This window comes from Furipterus horrens, unplaced genomic scaffold (genome assembly GCF_987537825.1).
Source record: "Furipterus horrens unplaced genomic scaffold, mFurHor1.1.pri manual_scaffold_4, whole genome shotgun sequence".
Classification (NCBI taxonomy): Eukaryota; Metazoa; Chordata; class Mammalia; order Chiroptera; family Furipteridae; genus Furipterus; species Furipterus horrens.
In genome coordinates, this window is record NW_028327174.1 from 23,217,112 (window position 1) to 23,237,960 (window position 20,849).

Below are 20,849 nucleotides of genomic sequence, written 5' to 3' on the forward strand. Positions count from 1 at the left end.
AGCTAGACCCAAGGAGGACCACACCACGACACATCATTAAAATGCCAAAGGTTAAAGATAAAGAGAGCCTCTTAAAAGCAGCGAGAGAAAAGCAGAGAAGTACCTACAAAGGGGTGCCTGTAAGACTCTCAGCTGATTTCTCAAAAGAAACTTTGCAGGCAAGAAGTATTCAATGTGATAAAAAGCAAGAACCTACAACCAAGATTACTCTATCCAGCAAAGCTATCATTTAGAATGGAAGGGCAGAGGAAGTGCTTCCCAGAAAAGGTAAAGCTGAAGGAGTTCATGTTCACCAAGCCATTATTATATGAAATGTTAAAGGGACTTATTTAAGAAAAAGAAGATCAATACTATGAACACTAAAATGACAACAATCTCACAACTATCAATAACTGAATCTAAAAAGTAAAAACAAAATCCAACTAAGCAAACCAGAATAGGAACAGAATCATAGGTATGGGGATCATTTGGAGGGTTATCAGCTGGGAGGGGGAAGGGGGAGAAATGGGGAAATGGTGCAGGGGTTAAGAAGCATAATTGTTTGGTACAAAATAGACAGGGGGAAGTTAAGAATAATATAGGAAAGTGTGAGGCCAAAGAACTTATATGCATGACCCATGGGCATGAACTAAGAGGGGTGGGATTGTTGGGGGAAGCGGGGTACTGGGCAGAGGGGAGCAAAGGGGAAAAAAGTGGAACTATTGTTGCAACATAATCAATAAAATATACTTTAAAAAAAGGTGTATATGAGAGGGAATCGATTGTCTCTCTCTCACATTGATGTTTCTCTCCTTCTCTTTCTTCCTTTCTTCCTCTCTCTCTAAAAGTAAATAAAATCTTTATTTTATTTGTTTTTAAAGATTTTATTTACTTATATTTTAGAGAGGGGTTGGGAGGGAGAAAGAGAGGGAGAGAAACATCGATGTGCAAGAGAATGACTCTCACACACCCCAAGCTGCCCCACAACCTAGACGTGTGCCCTGACTGGGAATCAAACCAGTGACTTTTTAGCTCACAAGCCAGTGCTCAATCCACTACCAATGGGTAGAATGTCTCAGATTTTTTTCTTTCTTTTTTAAAAATTAATTTGTAGCAGGAGGTATTATCATCTAATTCATTTCATTTTTTTTTAAAGATTTTATTTATTTACTTGTAGAGAGAGGGGAAGGGAGGGAGAAGAAGAGGGAAACAGTAATGTACTAGAGATAGGTGGTTCTGGTGCCTCTTGCATGTCCCCTACTGGGGACCTGGTCCACAACACAGGCATGTGCCCTGACCGGGAATTGATCTGGTGACTTTTCAGTTCACAGGCCAGCACTCAGTCCACTGCGCCACACCAGCCAGGGCTCAGATTCTTCTAATTACTTCCTCATGATGGAACATAGCATATTTCTTATGTCTCCCCTATATTTTTCTGTCATCTGAATTGATATTTCTGTTTGCATTGCATTGACATCCAAGTGCTTTCCCCTTAGTATCTTAATAGGTTTCTTCCTTTGTTTCTAGTCAGTTCTACATACCACCAACAAAACTTTCTGCTCAAGCCTCTGAAATGTTTATCTACTCATCATCAGGAGAAGCTCCAAATCCTATAGCCTCAGAATGTGATTAGCATAAACTCCTGAGGCAGGGCACATACAATAATCAACCAATGAATGCATAAACAAGTGGAACAACAAACCAATGTTTCTCTCGCTCTAAAAATCAATCAATAAGATTTAAAAAGTAACCATTCTCTACCTAATTTTTACCCTTTATAGCTAATGTACTTTTGCTTTCCATTTTTTGTATTCTCTGGTTGGTTCCAGATATTCTCTGTGTTTTTTGTTCTGTTGTTTTTTCTTCTTGTTTGCTTTATAATCCCAGAGGTGTGAGAATCATCTTGACTGTGCAATTAAAAACAAAAAAAAAATTACTTTTAGAGAGAAGAGAAGGGAGGGAGAGAGGGAGCGAAACATCAATGTGCCCTGACTGGGAATCAAACCGGCGATCTTTCGGTTTGCAGGCCAGCACTCAATCCGCTGAGCCACACGAGCCAGGGCTTGACTGTATATTTTGATGTCATTTCTCAGTTTTGGGAAATTCTTGGCCATTTTCGAAAATTACTGTTACTTCATTCTCGTTCAGTGCTCTTTCTGGAATTCAGTTATATATGTTAGACCTTTTTACATTGACCAGATATGCTGCTCATGTCCTTTTCTGCATTTCCTATCCTTTTGTTTTTGTGTTCTTCAGTATATTTTTTCTTTTCTTTTTAAAAATATTTTATTTAGTTTTAGAGAGGGGAAGGGATGGAGAGAGGGAGAGAAACATCAATGTGTGGTTGCCTCTTGAGCGCCCCCAGCTGGGGACCTGGCCCACAACCCAGGCATGTGCCCTGACTGGGAATCGAACTGGTGACCCTTTGGTTTGCAGGCCAGTGCCCAATCCACTGAGCCACAACAGCCAGGGCGTTATAGATATTTTCTTCTCACTTTCCAGTTAACTAATTTCTTACTCAGCTGTGAAACTCATCTATTGAGTTCTTAATGTATTATTTTATTTTTCAATTTTAAATATTTAATTTTTTATAGTTTCCAGTTCTGTGTTGCAATTTTTAATCTTCTTACTTATATTCTTGAACAATTAATCATAGGTATTTAAAATTTGATTCTAATAGCGCTAACTTCTGGACCTGAATTTTATTTTTATTTTTTGCTTTAGTTCAATTCTTATCTTTTTGTATATACGATTATTTTCAATTGACTACCAGATAGTATATATAAAAACTTAAGGTGGAACATAACCCTTACTCTTTAAATGTGGGCTGTGCACAGTGACTTCCTTCCAAAGAGAACAGTACAAAGGAGGAAAAAAAGAGTAACTTTATGGTGGAGAAACCTGACAAATCATACCTCAGCCAGGTGACAAAGGTCAACATTTATAGCAGTGAGCATGATGATTATATGTACTCTAGATATCGTGTGATGAAAACGGCACTTTATCTCTGGTTTTCCTCACCCATACCCATCCATAATCAAATTTATCATGAGAAAAATATCTAACAAATTTCTGTTTACTTGTTCAACATTTATTATTATTTATGAGCTTAATTAATTAAGATATCTTAAATAAAAACAGCATCAGTATTTCTGATTTTTCCTTCTGCCTCAGGTTCCCAATATGGATCTGCTCAGATCCTGTCTTTATTTAAATTTTAATATTGTGTCTATCATAAATTTTTGCATTAATTTAAAAATAAATGTAAAGGAATTTATTGTGGTGACATTGGTTATTGCATTAATTTTGAATACTGAGGGTTTTTAATTTTTAGGTGCACCCTCCATTTGCCCTTGTCTTGCTTGCCCCACCCTAGTCCCTGTCCTTTCTCTACATGCCAGTAACTACACGCCCCTCCCCCGCCGTAAGTATCCAAAATGTCCCCTGGGGAAAAACTGCTCCTCATTGAGAACCCCTGCTCTAATGGTATTAAATATTACTTCCCTGGCTCCTGCTGCCCTGGGTCCATGTCTAGAATTTCACTTCCCTCAGCAGTCTCCTCTGCTCCTTTCATCCAGAGCAATTAGGTTTTTAACATTTATAAACTGCTTCTCTATTTGGTACCATAATTAGAAAAGATGGAGACTTTTTTTTCCAGCCGTTGCTAGGCGGCAGCTAAAGAAGAGGAAAGCCCTTTTAATCTCTAAAAAGGAGGGTTCTTCCAGGTCCTAATGAGCACAGGAACAACTGAGATGAAATCTTGTGGTATCAGCACATCTGTCTCCTGACTTTCAAACCTGCGTTTTAAAAATTGGCCCAGAGAGTGAGTCTGTATTGCATAATTTTTAAAAAGATCTGGTTTTAGTTTCCCCATTTCCTAGCTCTGTGAGTCAAATATTTAGTTTCTCTAAAGACTTAAATCCCACACCTGTATAATGGACATGACAATATTTAATGCACAAAGTATTACAGATGAAAAGGTCATTTACTTAAAAAAATTCCTGGAATCACCACTAGAAAGTGTTCAATAGCAAATGACTCTTCTACTTAAAAAAAAAAAAAAAAAAAAGCTACAGATACTGTGTTTTCAGATAATCAGAGAACTGACTACTATCCAAGACCATCACTTTGCGCTTGTGTATGTGTGTCTGCGCTGGGTGAGGGTGTTCCTATAATCAGATCACATACCACCGTTCTGTTAATAATGAAGTGACGAAATGGTACATAAAAAGAAAAAATGACAGTAAAACCAAAACAACCCCCAATATTTTCTTTAGACACACATACAAGGGGTGGGCAAAGTAGGAATACAGTTGTAATACAAATAAATAATGCAATAAATAATAAATGAATAAATTGTTTCATGTACTCAAAACTGTAAACTTATTTTTGCCAACCCCATATTTAAATTCTCATCCAACTCAAACTCAGGTGTATTGATTAGATGATTTTCCTTCTCTTAAAGCAAATATTTCCGTTCTCTTCCGCACAATTTAGCCCTCATCCCATGAGTGGTTTGCAGCGCTGGTGGAGATGGTCGGGGGAACATTTTTCTTTAATTAAAAACTATATTTTCACTTGGTGATTTGAGTCTCTCTGCCTACCTTTACTTTTCTCCTGGATAGGAGTGAAGGATGGTCTCTAGTCACGGATGTTACAGGCATGAAAAAAGCTTCACCTTTAAGTTTTCTCTAGGTTTGAAATCCTGAACCTTAAATGAAATTCCTGTTTCTCCACGGTATGTAGAAGTTCCTCTAGCTTCCGTATTCCTGGGAGCTTCACTTACCAGGACTTAAGATTTTTACCAAGTTAGACTCATAAGAGTCAGGAACTTTGCCAATTTCTATCGTGATGGACCAGCATGGCTCAGTTTGGTAGGGTCCTCCGCAAACCGAAGGGGGGGCTAGTTTGAGTCCCCCATTAGGGCACATGCCTGGCTTGCCGTTAGTTGCCCCGTTGGGGATGTTTCTCTCCCTATCTTTCCTCCTCCCTTCCCTTCTCTCTAAAAATAAATAAAATTAAAAAGAAATAAATCGATCATAGAAGCTCTTGAGGGGTGTCTAGTGAGTTGTACGTGTCCCAATGGCTCCATCTGCTGTCTGGAAGAGGAACAGCATGTCATCCGTCACCTTTTAGTGAGCAACTGATGGTACTGGCTCTTCTGCTGATGCTGTTCAATCAGAATCCTCCTTTTCTGAGGACTGAGTAACATTTGAGACAAAGTTTTACTTAGAATAATTTAAAAATACTATATAACTTTTCAGTTGTTTTCCTTCTTCAGATACTATTGGTTCAAAGGCGGGAGAGTAGTCCACTAACCCAGTTCGATCTGGGCTTTCAGACATGGTATGTTACGATTTCCTATGAATTTCTTCATGTTTTCAAAGTTATCGAGGTAAGTAAGGATTTACATATTGTTCTTTCAGCTTTATTGAGATATAACTGACATAAGATTGTAAGCTTAAGTTATACAATGTGATGATTTGATACATGTATCGTGAAAGGTTTGCCACAATAAAGTCAGTTACACCCTTTACCTCACTTAATTACCATTTTGTTGTTATAGTGAAAATAAGGTTCTACTCTCTTCGCAACTTTTATTTTTATTTTTAAAAGATTTTTATTTATAGAGAGAGGGGAAGAGAGGGAAAAGAAACATCAGTTGTCTCTCACACACCCCTAACTGGGGACCTGGCCTTCAACCCAGGCAATGTACCCTGACTATGAATCCAACCTGCGACCTTTCAGTTTGTGGGATGACACCCAACCCACTGAACCACACCAGTCAGCGCTCTCTTAGCAACTTTTAAATGTACAATACAGTATTGTTAACTATAGTCACCATGTTGCATATTCACCTTTTAAGTTTCCACCCTTTGACTACCAATTCCCCATTTCTCCCACCTTCCAGTTCCTGACAACCACCATTCATCTGTTTCTCGTTCTATGTTGTGAAGAGTCCACATATAAGTGAGATCATATAGCATTTGTTCTTTTCTTGATTTATTTCACTTAACATAATGCCCTCAAGGTCCATCCATGTTGCTGCAAGTGGCAGGATTTTCTTTATTCATCTGTCAACTGACAGGTTGCTTTTATGTCTTGGTTATTGCAAATAATGTTGCACTTATAATAGAGTGCAGATATCTTTTGGAGATAATTATTTCATTTCCGTTGGCTATATAACTAGAAGTGGGGCTGCTGGATCACATGGCAGCTCTAGTTTTAATTTCTTGGAGTACCTCCATGCTGTTTACCATAGTGGCTGTACCAATCTACATTCTCATCAACGGTGCATAAGGGTTCCCTTTTCTTAACATCCTCACCAGAATTTGTTATCTCTTGTCCTTTTGATAAGCCATTTTAACAGGAGAGCTTCTTTTATTATATTTAAGATTGTAAACTGAATAGAAATGCTACCATGTTTTCATTCCTAAAAATCATTTGTGCCTTATCTTTTATATAAGTCTATTTAAGTCTTTCTGAAATTTTATCAATTATTTTTAGAGAGAGGGTAAGGGAGGGTAAAGAGCTGGAGAAACATCCATGTGAGAAACATCAACTGGTTGCAACCTTTGCGTCTGCAGGCCAGCACTCAATCCACTGAGCCACACCAGCCAGGGCACCAGCTTAATTATTTGTTAAGTATTCAGTTCAGTAGTATTAAGTACTTTCACATTATTGTGATTCCAACCTAATTCTATGGCTTTCAAACAGCAGACAAGCTCACTGTGGCTGCTTGAGGGGAGCTGAAAGTCAGCTCTCCTTAAGTAGAACCTTCCAAACTAAGCATGACCCACTCTCCCTAAATAATCAACCCATCCATTTATAACTCTTGTTGGGTGTGCAATGTGGAGAAGGCTCAAAAGTCATGTGTGTTACCAGAGGGCATGTTATTAGGCCTGCAGTATTCCCATGTCTTCTCTAACAAAAGGGAAGGAAAACATACCTCAAAATCCTGTCTATCCACTAACCTGACACACTGGATTGGTATTGAGCACTTTAGTTTTCTGAACCAATGTGGTTCTGAGAAAATTTAGAAAATTGGGTATTAGCATTTTGGCAAGATTTTTCTTTGATGCTTGAGGTTCAGAGACACCACTTCTTTGTATTATTCAACAGTATTTTAAAAAATTGTTTATTGCCAAACACAAAATCTATTTCTCTTTCACGTGTAAATAGCTGTTATTTAAAAATATTTGCATAGGTGAGCACTTCAGGAATCCTGGCATCCTAGGGCTGACCTCTTGAATTGAGCTACCTCCACATTCATGGTGAGTGAGCCTTAGCTCTGTCACCCTCAACCTCATACCATCTTTAGGTAGGTCCCTATCACCTCCATGTCCCAGTCTCTTATTTCCTTAATTGGTCTGGACCCCAGAACTGAACAACAGCCGAAACTTTTAAAACTTTTATACAGTTGTATCTTGGTACTTGTTAATTTGTTCCGGAACATGCATGAGTGCTGAGACTGACCAGTACCGAGCAAGTGCTGAACGCTGAAATATTTTTTTCTCGTCAATATGCAACGAGTACAGGGTTTGACAAGTTCTGAAGCTGACGAGGACCTAGATATGACTTTATCTTTTGTAACTCAAAGAAATTAGGTCTGTATAGATGACAGGCCACCATGAAAAAAAAAGAAAATAGCCTGAGTAAAATACCCTTAGATGGTATCTTCCCTTAGTATTACACACCACTATCATATTCATTTTTCTTCAAGAAAAACCTCTACTTCCCCATTTTTGACATCTCTTCTAGGACACTGATATATGCAAATATCTCTGCCCTTGTTTTCTAACCTCACTGAAATGTGTCAAGTTCCTTCCCAGTAGAAAAATATCACAAAATATTAGACTGCCAGAGATTTTTACCACAGGGATGTGATGGGGATAAGAATTATTGTTCATTGCTAGCAAAAACAAGCATTAAATAAGGACTAAGAACAAGAGTAAAGAACTATTTTTAAAAGGTTTCAAATTTTAATAAGATACTGAAAATTGAAATAGCACGTGAAAAAATTTGTTATAATTCAAATTTTTGAAAACCAGAGAATCTAGTTAATAAACCCAGGACTAATCATGCTCACCAAACCACCCAATGTTTTTTTTTACATTCTTTCTGCACAAGTTACTTGCTTCTAATTCTTGATGTTCAGTTTCATCTTACCAACCAGGTTTCTACAATACAACAATAACACTCAAGACCTATTAGGACTTCTTTGGGTCAAATAAAAAAAGGAACTGAAGTCATTCAAATGCAGGCTATGTAGATTCCCTATAAGTCACTAGCATCAATGCAGATAAGAAAAAGATGCAAAAAAAAAAAAAAAAAAAAAGACATCACAGAACTGCTATCATAGGTAATCAAAATATTGGTCTACAGTCTATCCTAGAATAGTCACTTTCCCAAGCTGCTACATAATGGCCTTAACATTACCAGCAATAAACAAAAAGTACAAGAATAAGGTTTATGGCTAAATTGACTCCATGTCATAATTATTCTCCATGTCAATGGTATCAGAAGGATCTCCATGATATAGGCAGTAACGACAGCCACATCTAAATTTTCTGGATCTTGATTCAATCTGAAAAAATAATGGAGTAATTGGATTAATAAAAATAATGAAAGGATTAATTGCACCCTCAAATCTAATGTTATTAGAATAGCCTTTGGAATATGGTATACCAAAAAAAAAAAAAAGAAAAAAAAAGTCAAATACAAAACCTTTTTGAGGGAAGAAAGGAGGCAGGATTTAAATGTATGGGCACCAAAGATTGTCAGAATGTGGTCAGTTTGTAATGGTAACAGCTACTGTTGTCAACCAATAAAAATAAATTCTAGTGTCAATTTTCTGAATGCCTTAAATGTGAGAAACTCTTCTGAGGCTACTATGCTCTGTGCTTACACAGTATTATCATGTGATAGCTTATAAAAAAAGTAAACATACACCAAGAGTGAACCTTAATGTAAACTACAGACTTGAGGTGATAATAATGTGTCAGTGCAGAGCCATCAGCTATAACACTGTACCACTGCGGTGTGGGATGTTGGTAGTGGAGGAGGTTGTGCGTGTGTGGGGTCAGAACATATATGGGAACTCTGTACTTTCTGCTCAGGTTTTCCGTGAGTCGCAAACTGCTCAAAAAAAAAAAAAGGAAAGAAAGAAAGAAAGAAAAGGTTATTTTTTTAGTATGAAGATGACTGATTTTTTTCATAGTTCCTGGTGATTGGGAAAATCCAAGCCAATGAATTCCCCTTTACCCCTTGGCAACAAAACCAAACAAGACAAACAAAACACACCAAAAACCATGTAACCATATACCCGTATTCCCTCGCTTTTCGCGTGTATTACCTTCTAGAACACACCCCCCCCCCCGCGATAGGTGAAAATCTGCAAAAGTAGGAACCTTACATTTATTTTAGTATTTACATATATTTTAAGGCTTCATAAACCCTTCCCACACACTTATAAACCGTTCCCAGTCCCTTAACCTTTCCCACTCCCTTATTAACCTTTTCCACACTTTTATAAACACTACTTATGTTCTTAAACATATTCTACACTCTTAAACCTATGTTAACTTTAACAATATACGTATACGGTACCGCAAAATCCCACGATATAGCGAAAAACCCGCGATAATTAAATATAATATTTTTAAAAACCCCGCAATACAGTGAAGCCTCAATAAGTGAACCGCGATGTAGAGAGGGACTACTGTATAGTAAGAAAATTTCTGTTTACCTCAAGTTTCCTCTCTTGTGGGTCTTTTTGAAGCTTCATGGGGGAAAAAAAAAGCAAAGTATGTATTAAAGACTATCAAGAAAAAGTTGTATTATTAATGTTAAACATCTTGCATACTGTTTACACACCCCCACCCCGCAGTTGGGCAGAGCTGTCTGCCCAGATCCCAAACTCACCAGAGACAGGGTGCGGTACCTAATAACTTGCAGCATCCTTCGCATCCTTTCTTTCCGAGCAGTCGCCAATGTCCTCACTCCACGTCTCCTCTGGTAGAGCATGCCTTGACTCAGCCCCAGGCCCAGCCCCTGTAAGGGTTTTTCTCCGCCCTGCTGTTGGGGTGAATGTTCTGGTAGAAGGGAAGGGAGTTTGGTACTAGGGTTGAGTGTCAAGTTACCAAGGTTCTTTGCTAGTAGTTCTGAGACAGCTTGAGTGTCAGCTGAAAGAAAAGAGAAATTTAAGGCCATTAGGGTAAACTGCATTATCCCAGTCATTAGACTCAGGCTCAAACTAGGTCTGCTCCTAAATAGGTGGCCATGGCCATGGAGGTTCCTCAGGGGAGAGGATCTGTTATACTGCCTGCATTACCTACTGTGCTAGTCTAGCATGCTGTACAGTTGAAAGCCTACATTGAGAAGATGCCTAAGAATCTACTACTACAGGAAATGCATCATTCTCAAAAATGTTCTCATTTTCCTGTTATTCGTAATTCTGATTTTTTTTTTTTTTTTTTTTGCATGGGGTCAAATGTAGCTAAGTATATGATTCCAAGTAGAAAAATAAGGGACAGAAATCAAATATTGGTAGTTATTCCATTTTTGTTTGTGTGAATTTTTAATATAAATGAGGAATGTAAAGCATTAATACAAGTCAAAATGTTTCCATGAACAAGTTTCAGCAATTCAACTTTATGAGAATTATAAACAAACATGCTAAATTTTTCTGGAAAAAGAACCACAGTGGTGAAATAGCAAAAGAAACTCCAATTACAAGTCTCTCCCATCCTTAAGCAGAGCTAGGAAGTTGAAATGGCTGTTACCCCTTCCAGTTATACCCAGCTTTTTCACATTAGTAAGTCTTTGTACTCAAACCCAATATTGTGAGAAATCAACCACTTAACTCTTGCCTCTTTCATCCAAACTATTATGCATATCCATGCATACTCTCATCGATCGTACTATAAGGCAGTTAGTGAATGTGCTAATATAAATTTGGACGTCCTTAGAAGCAGAGCTCAAGGGATACTGCTAATCAGGTCCCCCACTGTCCTGCCTTCTTTCTTTGGCATAATTTTTCCTGGAGCTGCACCCACTCCCAGGCTTAGCCACATGACTTACTCCTTAAGAGATCTTACTATCCTGACCCATGGAGGGCTGAACATGGTAGGTGGTGGCAGTGGATGACCCGGAGCACATTCGTTGGCTTTTCTAAAACTGCCCCTTCCTTCTATTTCGTGAAAAGCCATTTCCCCGTTTATAAACATTCCTAAAGGTACACTTAGCTAGAAAGCCAATCCCAAAAATGTCGATAAAATTAAGAAAATCTTTAGGTACCCAGCTGGTGTGGCTCAATGGACTGAGTGCCGACCTGTGAAGTTAGATTCCCAGTCAGGGCACATGCCGGGATTGCGGGCTAGGTCCCCAGTTGGGGCCATGAGAGGCAACCACATATTGATGTTTTTCTCAACCTTTCTTTTCTGTCTCCCTTCCCCTCGCTCTAAAAAGTAATTAAAATCTTTTAAAAATAAATTAAAAATAAAATCTTTAGGTTACATTGAAATTTAGGTTTCATGTATTTTGGTTGTTTTGCCATTCTTGACATATATTGCTGATGGAAATACTGGTTGCAAGATGTTATGAGCCACGGTCTAGCAGAATTTCAGTTGCTGTTCCCCAGAAACTGGACTTAACAGGTTCAAGTATTCTGGAGCATCGTAAGCAGGCAACGCAGTTTAATGCCCCCACCCCCACCTTTTTATCTTTGTTTTCTTTGTGTCCCCCCCCCCCTTTCCTCACCCCCTGCACTGGATGAACCTACTTCACTGTATTCTTTAAAACACTGAAGTTAAGCCCTGGCCAGGTAGCTCAGTTTGTTAGAGCGCTGTCCCAATACACCAAGATTGCGGGTTCCATCCTGGGTCAGGGCACATATACAATCAACCAATGAATGCGCAAAGAGTGGGACAACAAATCTATGTTTCTCTCTCAAAAACAAAACGCTTAAGTCAATATAAGAAAGGAGGCAGCCTCTATAACTTCCCCAACCCATTGTAGTCAAAAAGGACACTACCTGGCTTACCCGAATATTCTTCACGGGGCATCTGAAGAGACTCGGGGGTCCAGGTTGGGTTAAGCTTCTTTGGGGAGTCCATTGGATGTCTAGCCACAGCCTGAAACGCCTAGATTCTCCAAAGGGTTCAGTAGAAGGCGATACTCAAACCTCTCGAATTGCTACAAAGTAGCTCAGAAAGAACCCTATAGCCCAGAAACCGCTAGAAAATCCCGAACTCCAACCAAATGTGAAAGAAAGAGCAAATCTAAAACGTTTTGGTCCAGTTTCCTTTTAAAACACATATAAACCAATCAGCCAGCCTATTTTAATGTAAATGGATGATTGTTAAAGAGATTAAGGTGAGGGAGTAATCCTGTTAGATAATTCTTCATCTGTTTCATCTGTTCTGCATTACCATCATCACGCCCTCTGTCAAATAGGCTGGAAAATTCTTCTAAGAGCCTCTGTGGTTGAGTCTCTCTAAAGCTGCCTTAAATTTTAGTTTAGTTTAGTTTTTTCAAATTCTAGTTCTGGAGATGTCTGCTGGTTTGTGAACTGTACTTTAAGTGTTCTAGAGCAGAGAAGAAAAAGGTAGTTTCCCCCCAGTTTTGGATTAACTCCCAATTAAATTAACTGAGAAAATTTCCTTCAAATTTTCCTTGCCTGACTCATTTTAAATTTTTGGATGTTTATAAGGGGAAGTCTGCTAGTGAGGGAAAGTAGAAGAGAAGTAAGTGTCTGTTACAAACAGTTTATTAGCTTGATATTTTATGGATGTGTATTTTAGATCTGTAATTTTTAGTTTGTTTTATAAACTACTCATTTAAAAGCATTTAACACTGGTAAACAACTGAAATTAATTAAATTTATAAATTGCTCCCCCCTGCCCCAGAACAAATACTTATATTAAATTCTAGCAAAGAGCACCAACATTAACTGCTGGTTTTCTACAGGGGGGTAGAACAAGTCCCCAGTTGCCGCATCTTCTTTTTTCCCATCTCCTGTTCAACGTGCAACCTCCCCCATCCCTCATTTAACTGGAAACTATGAGAAAATATGCAAAAGCAATCTTCTTTGTTTTTAGTAAAAATCAGAAGTTGAAATTATGATCAAGAAATATTTTTGTAGGGATGAGGAGTAGCCATAAACATGTTATGTCATGACAGAAAATAAAGAATTAAGAAAGAAAGAAAAAGAACAACAAAATAAAACGTGCTGTGTCACCACACTTCATTCAAGTGATTCTCAAACGTGTGACCCCCCCCAGACAGGTATGATCAAGGGCACCTGGGAACTTGTTAGGTGTGATTAGAAATTATTGCGTTCCAACTCAGACCTACTGAATCAAAGACTGGGGCTCCCAAATCAATAATCATTTTAACATTCCCTGGTGCTTCAGGTTTTTGCTCAAGTTTAAGAAGCACAGCTTTATGGTGCTCTTAATTTTTCACTCCTGTTGTTCATCTCTCAGCTGTTTTCCCTTTTGCCCTTGGACCCCTTCTTACAATAGTCTCTGAGACTGCCATTGGAGAGTGAGGGCAAAGTTCTCATTGGAGGAGATTTAAGAGTAAGAGGTGAGACAGTGGAAAGGACTGACTTGCCCTCTCAAGGTGGGGCAAGCACAGCTGTAGGAAGGTGTGGGGTGTAGAGGGTGGAGTTTCCGTTTACTTAAACCTGACAGAAGCTGAGCAAAAAGCAGCCGAAGGTCAAACTACTGAGAAGGTAGTTCAGAAACACAATCCCTAAATATGCTTAAAAAGATCAGATTTAAAAATCTTAAAATTTATAACACCTTTCTAGTTAACATGTTTTTCCTTTATAGTTTGAAAAATGAGATAAAAAGTTCAACAGCCCTGATTGGTGTGGCTCAGCGCGTTGGGCATCGTCCCACAAACCTAAAGGTCATTGATTTGATTACCTGCCCAGGGCAGGCAGGTCCCTGGTTGAGGGTTTTTGAGAGGAACTGATCTTTCTCTCCCTCTCTCCCCACACCCTTCCTCTCTCTCCAAAATTAAAAAAAAAAAAAAAGTCAACAGAATGGGGTGGGGGTAGAGCTGGATGAAAAATGAGGAAAGGATTTATCAAAGAACACTTATCCATGACCCATGGACACAGACAAAATCTGGGAATTGGCTGAAGGAAGGAAAAAGGTGGGGCTGGGTGGATGTGGGAAAAGGGAGAAAAGGTGGGAAGAAGTTAATAGCATAAACAATAAACAACTCTGGCTAGTGTGGCTTAGTGGATTGCTGCTAGTTCGATTCCCAGTCAGGGCACATGGCTGGGTTGTGGGCAAGGTCCCCAGTTGTGGGCATGAGAGAGGCAACCACATATTGCTGTTTCTCTCCCTCTCATTTTCCCTCCCTCCCTTCCCCTAAAATAAATAAATAAATAAATAAAAAATAAAAATTGAAAATTAAAAAAAAAGCCTAACAGAACAAAGAAATCTGAAGAAAAAAAGGACTATAAAAGAATATGTTAAGAAAACTATTTCTCAAGAGATTTAAAAAAATCATAAAATTTTGAAATTAACAGGATACTCTTTTTCTCCCCTTTCTATTGAATTTATTGGGGGTAACACTGGCTAACAAGATTATATAAGTTTCAGGTGCACAATTCTACAACACATCAACTGTACATTGTATTGTGTATTCACCACCCCACATGATGCTCTTTTTAAAAATTTATTTTAGAGGAAGAAGAGGGAGGGGGGGCGGAGAGAGACATCAATTTGTTATTCCACTTATTTATGCATTCATTGGTCGCTTCTTATATGTGACCTGACTAGGGATTGAACCCACAACCTTGGTGTATCAAGATGATGCTCTAAACAACTGAGCTACCCAACCAGGGCGAAATACCTTCCAATTTCTGAAAGAAAAATGATTTCTAACCTAGAATTCTGTACTCAGCCAAATGTGGAACATTTTTAGACGGTCAGTTCCTAAAAAATGCCACCACCTACATATATTCCTTTGTTTTGCAAGAAATTAACTTGCTGCAAAAACACTATCAGGTGAACTATTTCAAAGGTCACGAAACAGAATGGTTCACAGACCATGTTAAAATTTTGTTTTTCTCCCCCCCCCTTTTTTTTTATTTTATAAGAGTTTATTTGAGCCAAACTGACAACATATGCTGGGGAGCAAGATCTCAAATGATCTTCATATTAAAACGTTTTTAGTGTTAATTTAAAACAGAGCAAAAAGCAAGGCAAAAGGAATGAGGTAAACAAACAGGTGTAGAAGGTTAAAAACAAGGCAACAGGTCCAAAATAGAGTTGTTATGCTAAGCCCCATATCACCAAATCTAGATTTAATTACAGTTTCAGCTCTCTCAGAAATGGAATTTTTATTTTATTTTATTTTTAAAAAGTATTCATTGATTGACTTTAGAGAGAGAGAAATATCCACTTATTTTTGCATTCATTGGTTGATTCTTGTTATGCACCCTAACTGGGAATCAAACCCACAACCCTAGTTTAGTGGGAAAATGCTCTAACAAATTGATCTATCCAGGCAGGGTTCAGAAGTGGAATTTTAAACCAGTTAATGAGGAATGTTGTGATCAGCACTAGTTAGGTAATCTGTCAGAGAGACCCCAGGCATGCCATAAAGTAATGTTGGAATAAACAATCTACTTTAAAAGTTTGGTACAACTCCCTTATATCTGATCCCATCTGCCTACAAAATCTCTTTCCTTGTCCAATTCTTCACAGCTCCTTTCTATCTGCTATATTAGTTGCTGCCTGATTCATGAATCATTGATTAAGGCCAATAAGATCTTTTAAATTTGGTCAGTTGAATTTTAATTTTATTAAAAATTTTTTAAATTTATTGCCCTGGCTGATGTGGCTCAGTGGATTGAGCACTGGCCTGTGTGAACCAAGGGGTCATCAGTTCAGTTCCCAGTCGGGGCACATGCCTGGGTTGTAGGCCGGGTCCCCAGCTGGGGATGCACAAGAGGCAACCACACATTGGTGTTTCTCTCCCTTTCTTTCTCCCTCCCTTCCGCTCTCTCTAAAACTAACCAAATAAACAAAGTCTTTAAAAACTAAATAAATAAATAAAATCTTAAATTTATTTATTTATTTATTAATTTTAGAGAAAGAGGAACAGAGATGAAGGGACAGAGAAACAGAGAAAGAGAGAGACATCTATTTGTTGTTCCATTATTTATGTATTCAATGGTTGATTCTTGTATGTGCCATGACTGGTGATCAAACCTGCAACCTTGGTGTACAGTAGTACCTCTCTATATCCCGGTTCACTTATTGCGGCCTCACTGTATCACGGGATTTTTATAAATATTATATTTAATTATTGTGGGTTTTTTGCTATATCGCAGGATTTTGTGGTACTGTATACATATTAATATGCGTAGTATTTATGTTTTTAATGATTTTTGTCTAAAATTTTTCAAAAAATACATTAAAAATATAGCAAATGATTCTAACATTAAAAGAATATTAAATTGAAATAAAATATTGCACACTGTTCATAGTATGTATTTTTTTGTGGATGAACACATATAGTACGCTGAAAACGAGATGTACGCTCGAGCTCATTTGCCTACGTGAGATTGTACACGGCACATGATTGGCTGATTGATGGAAGGCGACCAACCAGAGCATTGTCTTGTGTATCCTGGGTGCTGATCGGCTCAGTAACCGTAGCATCAGTCTGTGTGCTATCCTGCACTGTGTGCATACGTGCAGCATCTCGCCTTGTCCGCTTTACTCCTACCTCTGATCGCTGTGTATAGTTTTGCTCTGCGGTGTTGTGTATTGTGAAATTTTCCTTAAAGACTGAATTTATTGCAAGCCCAACGATGCCACCCAAACATTCTGCATCTTCTAAGGATTCTGGCAGTGAACCCAAGCACCAGAGGAAGATGCTTACCATAAAAGAGAAGGTGGAACTTCTCAACATGTTGAAGGAGGGGAGAAGCTATGCATCTGTTGGCTCCCATTATGGGATCAATGAATCTACAGTTCGCTATATAAAGGACAAGAATATCAGGTCTACGGCATCAGTTACTTTCAAACAAAACAGCAAAGAGGGTGGTTACTTCCCACAATAAGATCATTGTGAAGATGGAGTCTGCATTAGCTGTGTGGATAAATGATTGCAGAAAAAAGAATATCTCACTGGATACAAACACCATCCGGACGAAGGCCAAGCTACTGTATGATCGTTTAGCAGCAAAAACGGATGATCATGACGGTAATGAGAATGAAGAGGATGACAACAATGATGCTGAAGCAGGACCTTCAAGTGCTTCTTCAACCAGACCAACCCCATTCAGTGCCAGCAAGGGCTGGTTTGACAGACTTCAGAAACGCTTTGGATTCAAGAGCGTTTCTCTGCATGGAGAGGCTGCCTCCGCGGATAAAGCCGGAGCCGAGTACATGAACAACACAGTCAAAGACATCATCGAGGAAGGAGGATATAAGCCTGAACAAGTCTTCAACATGGATGAAACGGGCTTATTCTGGAAACAGATGCCAGCTCACACTTTCATTATGAAGGGAGAAGCAAAAGCCATGGGTTTCAAGGCCCAAAAAGATAGGGTAACTTAAATCATGCGTGGGAATGCTGCGGCCTTTATGATAAAGCCAGGGCTTATTTATAAGTCCAAGAACCCAAGGGCCCTAAAAAACAAAAATAAGAATGTGCTGCCTGTGTACCGGATGCAACACCCTAAGGCTTGGATCACGGAACTCCTCACGACTGATTGGTTTTATCAATGTTTTATCCCGGGGGTTAAGGTTTATCTGGCAGAGAAAGGTTTTGATTTCAAAGTGCTTCTGATAATCGGCAATGCTGGAGGCCATGCTGTTGACCTGAAGTATGATGGCATCCAGATGGACTTCTTCCCACCGAACACCACATCGTTCATTCAGCCAATGGATCAAGGTATTATTCGTGCTTTTAAGGTGCTCTACACCCGAAACACCCTGCAAAACCTCGTTGAAGCTATGGACTCAGATGAAGACTTCTCGCTAACGGCGTACTGGCGTGAGTACACAATTGAATCGTGTCTCTGAAATATTCAAAGGGCCATAAAGGAGATGAAGAGTGAGACTTTGAGTGCCAGCTGGAAAAAATTGTGGCCAGAAGTGGTCCATGATTACAAGGGATTCTCTCCTGATGAAATCCATCACTCTGTGGTGGATGAGGCCGCGAAGCTGGCAAAAATCCTGGGAGGAGAGGGCTTCAGTGATGTGACTACTGAAGACGTAAATACCCTGATTGATGTGCACTCAACCATTGACAGATGAAGACCTGGAGGAGCTGACTAAGTCAGCAAGTGAAGAAGAGGATGAGGAACAAGATGAACAACTGGTTGAAGAAGAGGAGGAGGTTGGCCTAACACTTGATCGTCTTGCAACCATGGTCAGAATGGCCAAAGAACTTCAACGAGTGGCTGAACAATGGGACCCCCATATGGTTTGTTCATTGCAGTTTGCAAATTCAATTGACAGTGCCATGTCAGTTTACAAAAACATTCTCAATCAGAAGAAGAAGCAGCACCAGCAACTCCTCCTAACTACATTCATCACTCAAGTGAAGAGGTCGGTTATGCCTACACCTTTAGTGGAAGTAGAAGTTACGGATGAGGCCGAAGATACTACCGCACCACCTGAAGAAGCGCCTGATGAAATGGTGCCTTTAAAAGAGCTGTAATGCTTTTCTTTGCTGTGCAATATATTCCTCTCATCTTCATCACCTTCATTGTCATCAGGACTGCACATCTAATTCATCTTCATCATTCATGTTGTAGTATACTTCACTGGTGAGTACCCATATAAAATTTTACAATACTGTATATGTATGTTGGTAAAGTTATGTAGGTTTAAGAGTGTTGAATATGTTTAAGAACATAAGTAGTGTTTATAAAAGTGTGGAAAAGGTTAATAAGGGAGTTGGAAAGGTTAATAAGGGACTGGGAACAGTTTAAGTGTGTGGGAAGGTTTTATAAAGCCTGAAAATATATATAAATACTAAAATAAATGTAAGATTCCTACTTCACGGATTTTCACCTATCATGTGTGTGTGTGTGTGTGTGTGTGTGTGTGTGTGTGTCTAAAATGTAATACCCGCAATAAATGAGGGAATACTGTATCAGGAAGATACTCTAATCAACTGAGCTACCCAGCTAGGACCTTAATTTTGTGTTTTGTTTTGTTTTAAATATTTTATTTATTTTACTTTTTAGAAAGCAGGAGGGGAGAGAGAAAGAGAGGGAGAAGAATATTGATGTATGAGAGATACATTGGTTGTCTCGCCCCCAACCGGGGACCCAGCCAAAACCCAGGCATGAGCCCATACTGAGAATTGGACTGGCCAGCCTCCAGTTCACAGGCCAGTGCTCAACCCACCAAGCCACACCAGCTATGGCTTAATTTTGTTTTCAAGACTAGGAAACAAGCTAGGTCAAAAGATTTTATTTCACAAGTTAAGGGAAAAATTGGTAGGATTCAAGATATGCTACCCTAAAATATGATACCTTGGCACAGTTGAATATTTTAAGCTGAAGGAGTTTGAGAAAACAGCTGAAACAGGAAAGTTTCCCTGATCTTCCTCTGACCTTCTCGCCTGAGGAAGGCCCTAAAATCCTCACATGAGAGAGGCTCTCTCTCTGTACCTGAAGGGTGGAAACATCCTTATCTTTACAACAGAGGGAAATTGAAAACAAGAGGGAAATTGAGAAAAAAAGGGAGGAACAGGACTTGCTCCATTTCCCAGCTTTTTATCCTTAGTACAAACTCTTTGTTCTATCGTATCTTTCGATGACTTTTCATTCATCACAACCTAGCATAAAATACTCAGGTTAACCATTTCTTTCAGGTCTTCATTTCCTTATGAAGACTCCTGTGTCATGTAAAACTTACAGTAAACAAATTTATATATTTTCTCCTGCTAATCTGTCTTTGTCAGTTTAATTTTTAGACCCAGCCAGGAACTTTAACAAGGTCAAGAAAATGTTTTTCTTACCTACACAGGGTTCATATGTCCTCTGTCTCCATTTCCCCATCGATGGAATTGTTATGAGGACCAAAACTGAAGTTTGAGGATGGGGCCCCAGACCAAAAATGCAAGGTACCAATAACACACTGATTCTGCCAAGGAAATGGGCTTGGTTTTAGCTGTAGCTTGTCAATTGGCCTGGTGAACAATCATACATTTTATTTGCGTCCTGGCTGGTGTGGCTCAGTGAATTGAGCACCGGCCTGCAAGCCAAAGGGTCGTTGGTTCAATTCCCAGTCAGGGCACATACCTGGGTTGCATGTCAGGTCCCCAGTTGGGGGTGTGCAAGAGGCAACCACACATTTATGTTTCTCCCCCTCTCTTTCTCCCTCCCTTCCCCTCTCTTTAAAAATAAATAAAACCTTTAAAAAAATTATTTGCATTTCTAGGTAGAACATGTGGGCCCAAAGTGGGATAATAGTGAGTACCACTAATGGGTGACTGATTTAGGGGTGACAGAGTTGTCAGTCTACAGGTGACATGATCATAACTTGTCCTTTTCATTCTTTTCTTTCTGTAACTAATAACTGGTTTTTTTTTTTTTACAGGTTACTGTTTTACTTACTGTCTATTTAGACATATGTTGTGAATCTTCCCTATGTCTCACTTGCTACTTGTTTACCCAATAGCTACAATTCTGTGAGTTTCACCTCTGTCTCATAAGCTACAAGTTTATTGTCTATGCTTAACACTTCTTAAGAGTTTCATCCATCCAAATTCTCTTTTCCTTCTGTTGCAGAGTTGAATATGTCCAAAAAACACTGCAAATGTACATTATACCCTTTACCAGGAATGCTGATCTACCTAAAATGAAAAAACCAAAT

General features: G+C 38.9%; 1 protein-coding gene across 1 annotated transcript; it reads right to left on the bottom strand.

The window, feature by feature from the left end:
- Nucleotides 1-8,328: 8,328 nt before the first annotated feature.
- Nucleotides 8,329-12,095, bottom strand: DPPA3 (developmental pluripotency associated 3). Its single transcript, XM_090275394.1, has 4 exons — nt 12,023-12,095; nt 9,904-10,163; nt 9,728-9,760; nt 8,329-8,566 (listed from the first exon to the last, which is right to left on the bottom strand). Exons 1-4 carry the CDS (start codon nt 12,093-12,095, stop codon nt 8,456-8,458), a joined length of 477 nt encoding a protein of 158 aa, XP_090131520.1. The 3' UTR covers nt 8,329-8,455.
- Between the last annotated feature and the right edge of the window lie 8,754 nt (nt 12,096-20,849).

What these genes read in the sequence shown, in the direction of transcription:
- DPPA3 (XM_090275394.1), bottom strand. Translation starts at nt 12,095, where the DNA reads ATGGACTCCCCAAAGAAGCTTAACCCAACCTGGACCCCCGAGTCTCTT. An exon ending in GGTACCGCACCCTGTCTCTG is followed by an intron (nt 9,761 to 9,903) that starts GTGAGTTTGGGA and finishes TCCCCCATGAAG; the next exon opens with CTTCAAAAAGACCCACAAGA. An exon ending in CACAAGAGAGGAAACTTGAG is followed by an intron (nt 8,567 to 9,727) that starts GTAAACAGAAAT and finishes TTATTTTTTCAG; the next exon opens with ATTGAATCAAGATCCAGAAA.